Source organism: Pongo abelii, chromosome 1 (genome assembly GCF_028885655.2).
Source record: "Pongo abelii isolate AG06213 chromosome 1, NHGRI_mPonAbe1-v2.0_pri, whole genome shotgun sequence".
Lineage (NCBI taxonomy): Eukaryota > Metazoa > Chordata > Mammalia > Primates > Hominidae > Pongo > Pongo abelii.
Genome location: NC_071985.2, coordinates 89,128,636 through 89,138,145, shown reverse-complemented (window position 1 = coordinate 89,138,145; position 9,510 = coordinate 89,128,636). Strand labels below are relative to the sequence as shown.

The window sequence follows — 9,510 nt, the reverse complement described above, 5'->3', positions numbered from 1 at the left end:
GTTAGCCCTTCCGGGAGCCGCCCGGTCTCTTGTGCAGGAAGGGGAAGGGGCCAAAGCGTGGGGGAAGGCGTGGCAGGAAGGGGGGGACTCTGTGGTCAGGGAACTGCTCGCTGAGCACAGCTGCACAGTGCTGTCAGAACGGCCGATCTCCAGCCCAAGATGATTCCAGCAGTGGTCTTGCTCTTACTCCTTTTGGTTGAACAAACAGGTAAGAGGGTTTGGTGAGGGATAGCATGAGCTGGCTCCAGGGTGGAAGTCCAGAGCTTGGGTCTGAGGACCAAGTCAAACACAGATGAAGGAAGGCTGACAGTGGGTAGGTGGGCATAGGGAGACCCTGAGGCTAGTCCTATCCAGCCCCGACCCAGGGCACTAGTCTCAGTTCCCTTCTTTCTTGTTGCCTTCTTACTTCATTCCAGACTTTTCTCCGTATTATTATTATTATTATTTTGGAGATGGAGTCTTACTCTGTCACCCAGGCTGGAGTGCAGTGGCGCAATCTCTACTCACTGCAACTTCTGCCTCCTGGGTTCAAGCGATTCTTCTGCCTCAGGCTCCCGAGTAGCTGGGACTACAGGTGCCCGCCACCACGCCCAGCTAAGTTTAGTATTTTTAGTAGAAACTGGGTTTCATCATGTTGACCAGGGTAGTCTCGAACTCCTGACTCAAGTGATCCACCCACCTCGACCTCCCAAAGTGCTGGGATTACTGGTGTGAGCCACTGCACCATTAAAAAAAGACAGGGTCTTGCTATGTTGGCCACATTGGTCTTGAACTCCTGGCCTCAAGCAATTCTCCCACCTCGGCCTCCCAAAGTGCTACTGTGCCTGGCTGACTTTTCTCTTTTCAGGGTTGATAGAAAGTGGCAGGGGAAGGGTCTGGTTGTATGGCATGAAGAGCTGGTCTGGTGAAAAGCTTCATTTCTCATGATGAGCATTTCCCATGGGTGCCTTTGGTCTTGTCTGCTGGGAGCTGATCTCTAGCTGGTTTAATATACAAAGCACCCTTGGCGCCTGTAATCCCAGCTACTCAGGAGGCTGAGGCAGGAGAATCACTTGAACCCAGGAGGTGGAGGTTGCAGTGAGCCAAGATCGCACCACTGCACTCTAGCCTGGGGGACAGAGTGAGACTCTGTCTCAAAAAAAAAAAAAAAAAAAGATTTATATATATATATTCAGAGACAGAGAGAGAGAAAGATAACCCTTTAGGAAGGTAGGGCTCTGTTCTTGTGCTTGGGAGTAAGGCAAGGATATAGCCAAGACAAACAGATGGGATTGCTGTTTCTATGGGTCATTGCTAATGCTCCATTCTGTCAGCAGTTGATATGAGGGTGGGCAGCATGAGATGCCCAGTTCCAGAGACCTGAGCATCAGCTGAGAAATAGAGGCAGAAATGGGAAGGTCTCTGAAGCTCTACAGCTCCAGTCACTGTCTAAGAATTCTCACTCCTCGTTCACTCTGGGTTGTCTGTGCTGGATTGGTGTGTGTGTGTTGGTAGCAGCTGGGTGTCGGGGAGGAGGAGGTCAGTAAACTTCAGGGAAACTGTGGAAATTGAAAGAGAATGACTGGGGAGGAATTCCAGCAGCCTAGCTGAGAAGGTGGCAGCAAGTATTAAGTTAGCCACTGGTCTGCTGCCGTGGGATGAGGAGGGAGGAGGCCCGCTGAGGCACAAAGGAAAGCATGGGCTTCAGAGGCAGAAAACCTGCATTTGAGTTCCAGCTCTGTCACTTAACTCTGTGGCTCTGAGTGAGTTACTTAGCTTTTCCGAGCCTTGGTTTCGTCGCCCATAAAATGGCGATGATGATGTTTCCCTCACAGGGTAGTTTTAAGATTTGTGCAATATCGTGTGTGTGAAAGAGTGTTGCAGAATAAAAAGTACTTGACCGATGTCAGCAATTGACTGACGTTAGTCACATGTTCCCTACTGGTCCTCTGATACGGGGTGAGAGCAGTCTCTGGAGCCCAGACTTGATTTGATTTTTTAAATTGCACAAAACTTCCCCTCTCAGAGGCCCAGAGAGTGAGTAATAGGGCAGAGTAACAGGAGCTGGAATCCATATAGCTGTGGTCATTCCCCCAGCCTTGTGTTCAGGGCCAAAGGTATCTGTAAGGTCTGGGAAAAACAGACACACTTTTTTTTTTTTTTTTTTTTTTTTTTTTTTTACATATTTAAGTGTCTTGTGGTGGGACAGAAAGCAACAAGGCTGAGGCTAGGAGATGACCAATGATAGAGTAATTGCCTTCTCTCCCTTCCCCAGCTCACATCCTTCCTGTCCAGCCCTCAGCCACAGGTCATAGGACTTAGTAGAGACACTTCTGTGGTTTCTTCACTGAAATTTGCCACTACCTTCCCCCGCTACTACCCATCTTGGCTGAGGTTTTGGTTTCAGTCCAGTGGACTCAGATGGGTCCCTTGAGGTGGATAAAGTGCTCAATGGTGCCTGAAGAACCCACAGTGCTAAAAAGAAAAGGTTGGGGGCTGAGGGGGAAGGCCTCAATTATTAGTCCGTGTAAGTCCCATTTCAATAGAACCCTCACGCTTCCTATCCTAGCCCAACCCTATGGTGTGGGAGAAGAGGGAAAGGTAAGTGCAGTGGAAGGCCAGAGAGAAACAGAATTTCTTCCCTTAGACGGCTCCCCTCCAGGCCCTGTCCTACCTTCCAGAGCCCCTTCCCTTCTCTCCTCTGAGTACCAGATCCTCCCTGATGCCCCTGACCCCATGGGCATCCTCTATCCCCTCAGTGGCCCTGGGAGAGCCTCAGCTCTGCTATATCCTGGATGCCATCCTGTTTCTGTATGGAATTGTCCTCACCCTCCTCTACTGTCGACTGAAGGTAGCGCTGGGCAGGGTGGGGTAAGGGCTGGAAGGGGAAGTGGGAGGTGGGCAGCAGCAAGGATTCGAAGAGAAGGAATAAAAGGGGATCCCCCGCAAAGTTTGGAGGGAAGGGGGATGGGCCACTAACTTACCCTTTACTGATAACCTTTCCCCCATTCCAGATCCAAGTGCGAAAAGCAGCTATAGCCAGCTATGAGGTATGGACCCTCCTACACCTGGTGTCGACAACTTTTCAGACCCTCAGCCCTCCTGGGGCTCTAGCCTGGGTTTCCAGGCCTCTGGGAGGGCATGCCTCTCAGGTGCTGATCTGCATACACCTCAGAGGCCTCCCTCCCACCTTACCTAGCCAAGCCACAAGTAAAATATTCAGCAGGTGACAGGGAAGAATCAAGCATAGAGTGACAAAGAATATGTGAGAGACTTGGATGTAGTATGTCGGGTTTATATGTGTGCCTGTAGCCATGTAGGCAAACAGGTATCCATGGCCCAGAGTGTCCATGTGAGTGTCCTCTAGCCCAAGGTGGCTGGCTGTGCACCCCCCATGCCTCCCTGGGTGGGGCAGATGCTGAGGGGCCCTGGAGAAGGTGTGGGTCTTTAATGTTTTGCTTCTTTTGTCTCTGCAGAAATCAGATGGTGTTTACACGGTAAGTGTGCCTGCCTCCCCCACCCAGGAAGTCAGCAGAAGAGGGTGGGATTTTGAGCGATCTTTGGAAGTGGGGGGGGCGGCCTGTGGAGGTGGGAGGGGCCTCTGATGGACTCCAGCTCCTGATCACCCTTTGACTCCCACCTCCAGGGCCTGAGCACCAGGAACCAGGAGACTTACGAGACTCTGAAGCATGAGAAACCACCACAGTAGCTTTAGAATAGATGCGGTCATATTCTTCTTTGGCTTCTGGTTCTTCCAGCCCTTGGGGTTGGCATCACATATGCCTGCATGCCATTAACACCAGCTGGCCCTACCCCTATAATGATCCTGTGTCCTAAATTAATATATACACCAGTGGTTCCTCCTCCCTGTTAAAGACTAATGCTCAGATGCTATTTACGGATGTTTATATTCTAGTTTCACTCTCTTGTCCCACCCTTCTTCTCTTCCCCATTCCCAACTCCAGCTAAAATGTGGGAAGGGAGAACCCCCAATAAAGCTGCCATGGACTGGACTCTATTCATTCATTCATTCATTCATTTATCATATATTTATTCAGTCTCTACTAAGCTCTAGATACAGTTTTTCAGTTCCAGAACTCACAGTCTAATGGACTTCAGAGCTATTTTGCTCGACTGAGGGATAAATGCTGACTATGGCTGGGGGAGGGATAAAAACCTTTGACCTGTAGGTGCTCTGAGGATGGAGCTGGAGCAGGGACTAGTGTGTTGGGAGTCTAGGCATATTTGGAAACGTAAGAAATGACTTCTGTATCAGCATGGCCTTCTGTGTTCGACAATTAAACCAAGGTTGGGTTGTAGGGGAGCCTGGGTGTCCCCAGATGGCCACCAATCCAGACAGCATCAATCCAGTACATGCATATGGGAATTAGCATAGCTGAAAAGCCAAATATGCAGAACGGATGGTGTAACTAGGGCTGTGTGAAGCTCCTAATGGAAGGTTTTATAGGAACAGTGAATTTTCAGGGCATCTGGGGCAAGTGGGACCTTAGAGGGCCAGATGGGTTAGTGGTAGGTAAGGCAAAGGGAAATAAGTTGGGTCCAAATGGGGGGTCATCTCCCTCAAGTGCATGGGTGGTGGTCAAGGCCCTGTCAATGCCTGTCCTGTTTCCAGAGCTACGAGGAATATTTGCCTGGAAGAATTTAAACCTCAGGAGATGCTGCCAGTCCTACTCATGACCCGCAGTCTTTTCAGAATGGGTCTAGAGACTCCAAGCTTACCCCTGGCATAACCCCCAACCTCCACAGTGCTGCACAACACTTCACACTGCATAGTGGCTTACACTTTTTGAAGTATTTTCCAGCTCATTGTACCATTTGATCTGCTAATTAACCCTGTGAGGAAATTCGGGCTCTTTAAAGTTAATTAACTCGTCCAAGGTCACCTTGCAACGAACCGACTGAGATCACTTTCGTCTCTGCACATTTTGCCACATGAGAAGAAGCAGATATTGGGAAAGAGAAGAGGTAGTGAGTAATCATGAATGGCGAGGGTCTTGAAGGCCAGATGAAGGAGGTTGATCAATATCTGGAAGGAATTGGAGCCATCTCCGGTGTCTGGCGGGGGAAAGGTGATTTCAGATGAGATAAGAGAAATGAGCCAGGGTAGGAAAGTAACTTTTTTTTTTTTTTTTTGAGATGGAGTCTCCCTCTGTCACCAGGCTGGAGTGCAGTGGCATGATCTCGGCTCACTGCAACCTCTGCCTCCTGGGTTCAAGAGATTCTCGTGCTTCAGCCTCCCGAGTAGCTAAGACTACAGGCACCACCATGCCCAGCTAATTTTTTTTGTATTTTTAGTAGAGACAGGGTTTCACTATGTTGGCCAGGATGGTCTTGATCTCTTGACCTCGTGATCTGCCCGCCTCAGCCTTCTAAAGTGCTGGGATTACAGGTGTGAGCCACCGAGCCTGACCTGGAAGTAACTCTTTTAAAGATAAAGTGGGAATAAACTTTTATTGGAAAATGTTTCATTTTCCTTTGCTCTGCCTTTTGGGATTGTAAGTCTCTCCCCATCAACCCGGACTGATTTCCATTCCATTTTCATTTAATCCAGGTATCACAGCTCCCAAAGTTTTTCTAGTCCCACATGTCCACCAAATTGGATACTTGTACTACTTCCAGGCTCCAAGATGGCTACCAGGCCAGTTCTATGAATAGTGCCTGGAGAGCAGTGGAGGAGAGGTTTGGAATGGGTCTTCCACAGACAGTGTCTAGATAAGAGGTTTTTTTTGTTGTTGTTGTTGGGATGGAGATTCACTCTTGGTGCCCAGGCTGGAGTGCAAAGGCGTGATCTCGACTCACTGCAGCCTCCACCTCCCAGGTTCAAGTGATTCTCCTGCCTCAGTCTCTTGAGTAGCTGGGATTACAGGCATGTGCCACCACTCCCGGCTAATTTTTGTATTTTTAGTAGAGACAGGGTTTCACCATGTTACCCAGGCTGATCTCGAACTCCTGACCTCAGGTGATCTGCCCGCCTTGGCCTCCCAAAGTGCTGGGATTACAGAGGTGAGCCACTGCACCCAGCTGGTCTTTTGTTTTCAATTAAAATATATATATATATTGGGGGGGTCTCACTGTGTTTCTCAGTCTGGTCTGGAACTCCTGGCCTCAAGTGATTCTCCCACCTCAGCCTTCCAAAGTGCTGGGATTACAGGTGTAAGCCTCGGTACCTGGTCTAGATAAGAGGTTTTAAATGGAGAAATTAGAGCACTTCTAGGGAGAGGAGCAAACTCAAGTCTTTTATTGTGGGAAGGGGGAAACACAGTGTTCCCCTGGCTCATAAAGGAAAGGAGGGCCTCAGGTGACACCTTGGGAAGCTTTCTTTTCTTCATAGAATGACTAACAGGAAATTCTGAGGGGTACCCTCATTTTCTTTTTTTCTTTACTTTCTTTTTTTTTTTTTTTTTTTTGAGACGGAGTCTTGCTCTGTCACCCAGGCTGGAGTGCAGTGGCACAATGTTAGCTCACTGCAACCTCTGCCTCCGGGGTTCAAGCGATTCTCCTGCCTCAGTCTCCCGAGTAGCTGGGATTACAGGCACGTGCCACAACACCTGGCTAATTTTTGTACTTTTAGTAGAGCCGGGGTTTTACCATGTTGGCCAGGCTGGTCTGGAACTCCTGATCTCAAGTGATCCACCTGCCTCGGCCTCCCAAAGTGCAGGGATTACAGGTGTGAGCCACTGCGCCCCACCAGGGTACCCTCATTTTGCCTATGACCTCCAGAAATCGAGGGATTCAGTTTGTGAATCCAGCCTTCCTCTCCTAGTTCCGTGTGCAACGCAAAGCCTCTTTAGTGTTCACCTGCAGAGTCGTGCCCAGCCTGTAGGAGACTCTTTGGGTTTGAAGAAGAATCATGGCACCCTCATCCTGTCATTTTCATCAGTTGTGTCTTCAATCCTTTCTTTACCCCTCCACACCCAAACTTCTCTCCTTCTAGAAGCAGATTTTTCCTTTTCCTTCTTCTTCTCCTCCCTTACTCCCCTACTTTTCCCAGTCCCCCAAACATACCAGGCTCAGAGCTGGATTCATTCAGCATTTATTGTAGCAAAGAGTGGGTAGGGAGAGGAGCTCTAGGCCTGGCCAGTGGGTGTTCTAGAGGCCAGCTGGGGTTGGAAGACAATGGTCTGGACACTTCACTGGGTGGCAGGCTGTGTTCAGAGTTCCAAGAAATAGTTCAAGAAGTTAACCAATTCTGTTCCAGCCTTCTTGATCAGGGGTGTTAGCTGCTCCTTTGACTTTTCAAAGTAAGACCTGGATAGGTGAAGGAATTAGAGTTTAATCTGAGGGACCCTAGGCACTGGCAGGGGCCTTGGTGGTGATGGGAGGTCAGAGCAGGCTGACTCAGGTCCCCAAACTCTAGTGCCTGGTCCATTGCATGGCAAAGCCCCTAGGTAGGAGTAGAGTCAAGACCTTTGCTAGGTAGAGGAACAGACCCTAGAGACTGAAATTCAAGGCCCAGTTCTTGCTGTTCCTCTCTATCTAAGAGACGTGTGGGAACTTTGGGTGATGAAGGACTTTTTCTCTGCAATTTAAGCCTAATCTGCCCTAATCCCCACCCCTGGGTTCAGTCTTCTGTGGGACCTCTCATCTTCCCTTCTTTCTCTCCACAGTTCCACAGCCCCTGAACTCCTTGAGACTTACTTGGCCTGGGCCTGAAGCTCTGGGCTCTTGACCTTCTCCATCAGGTCCTTGCCATAGTCAGTCACGGTCTGGAAGTACTGAGAAACCGGGCTCTCCACACATGGCTCCTTTGCCTGTCTCCGAACCAAAGCTCCTGCACACACACACACACACACACACACACACACACACACACACTCTTCAGCTGGGTCCACAGCAATGAATCCCGGCCTCCTGCCATACCTCTGCCAGTACCCACCCCAGCTGTCTGCCCCCTCCCCAAAAAGGTATCCAGCCAGATCTTTGGATGGGCTTTCTGGGCTTTAGAGAGAGAATGATCTTCCTTTTGAGCCCTCTGGTTGACAGACCTGGATATAAGAGCACAGCCAGATAGGTAGCTATAACCGCCAGCACATTCTCCCTTTTGGCCCCCTCTCCATATCACACCCACCTTCAAGGCTGCAGATGGTGAGGAGCAGCACAGTTGCTGCGAGCAGCTTCATGTTGGTAACAGTGGGGAAGGCAGCCTAGGAAGAGGGTGGTGGGGGTGGGGGGACACTGAAGCCAAATGGGCTTCAGCTCCTCCCCAGGGATCTCCCTACCTGCTGCCCATTCCAACCTGGCTCTCTCCCTCTCCACAACTGAAGCCCAGGCCTCTTTGGATGCTGCTCACACCTCTTGCCTCCTTATCTTACCTAGTCAGCGTCTCTGTCCTTGGCGTCTGTGCCTGCCCTGGCTGGAGAGGTAGGGGCTATATACCTGTCTGTTTACCCACCCCTGTCAGGTGACAGGGACTATGGATGGGCCCAGTGGGGCAGGGATTATGTGAGGATAAACAAGTTGGAGAAATGGGGGAGGAGAGGACAAGCACATGGAAGACTTATGGTGATGGGGTGAGAGGCAGGGGGTACAGCTCTTAGTGGAGGCTAAGGGGGTATACTTCAGGTATATTTGAGGTTCATTCTTTTGAGATCTGAGGTCCTTGGACTTGAATGCAACAGGAAGCAGGATTCCAAGTTATTTCTCTGGAAAGCTCTGACATATCAACCCATGGAATACCATCAACTCATCATACCATGGAAAGCTCATGGTGTCTTTATTCCATTATGGGTAGATCTCATCTCTCAACCTTATTCCACTTTACTGAAACTTGGCAGAGAGATATTGGGGAGCAGAAGAAAGGAGAAAGGAATTGAAATCAGGGACAGGGTTGAGGGCTATGGGGGTTAGGGGAATGAGGGTCGGGTAAGAGGGCAAGTATAAATGATTTTGTCCGTTTTTGAGTTAATGTGTAATGAGACGGGGAGAAAACAGGAGAGCCCAGAATGACCTGGATGCTGATCAGTGAACATACCCTACCCCCAGTAAAACAAATTCAGAAAACAACTTCTGCCCGTCCCCTCCCAACGGAGGGCTCTGGCAGGAAAAGAGGTGAATAAGAGGCTTCTGCCAGGGTAAAGGTTGAAGGCGTCTGGTCATTTGATCACCTTATCAGTTCTAGGCAGTGATCAGCCAATATTGAGTCAGCAGGGGCAATAGCCCTGGCCCTTGTCTCACTCCTGTTGGGGGTGGGGGAGGGGGAGAGGTACATTCCCAGGTTCAAAGCATTTGGGTGAAATCAGTTAAATAGATATCAGAAGCTTTTGTATCTTTCACCCTTTTGCCCCCCAGGAATGTGGAACATTCCTGAGAGGTGAGAGTGGAGGCGCAGAGCTAATGAGGGAGGTAGTGACCAGAGACCAAGAAATCTTTGTTTTTTAACTTTTGTTTTAAATTCAGAAGTATATGTGCAGGTTTTTTTGTTTGTTTGTTTTCCTGAGACAGAGTTTTGCTCTTGTTGCTCAGGCTGGAGCGTAATGGCATGATCTCGGCTCACTGCAACCTCCACCTCCC

At 49.6% G+C, this 9,510-nt stretch overlaps 2 protein-coding genes across 2 annotated transcripts; one reads left to right on the top strand and one right to left on the bottom strand.

Moving 5' to 3' along the window:
* The first annotated feature begins 76 nt into the window (after positions 1-76).
* On the top strand, positions 77-3,992 carry FCER1G (Fc epsilon receptor Ig). Its single transcript, XM_024253223.3, has 5 exons — positions 77-208; positions 2,739-2,830; positions 2,994-3,029; positions 3,456-3,476; positions 3,626-3,992. The coding sequence occupies exons 1-5, from the start codon at positions 160-162 to the stop codon at positions 3,686-3,688; spliced, it is 261 nt and encodes an 86-aa protein (XP_024108991.1). The 5' UTR covers positions 77-159; the 3' UTR covers positions 3,689-3,992.
* A 3,159-nt stretch (positions 3,993-7,151) lies between these two features.
* On the bottom strand, positions 7,152-8,120 carry APOA2 (apolipoprotein A2). The gene is made up of 3 exons (NM_001164651.1): positions 8,069-8,120; positions 7,639-7,771; positions 7,152-7,248 (listed from the first exon to the last, which is right to left on the bottom strand). The coding sequence occupies exons 1-3, from the start codon at positions 8,118-8,120 to the stop codon at positions 7,152-7,154; spliced, it is 282 nt and encodes a 93-aa protein (NP_001158123.1).
* Between the last annotated feature and the right edge of the window lie 1,390 nt (positions 8,121-9,510).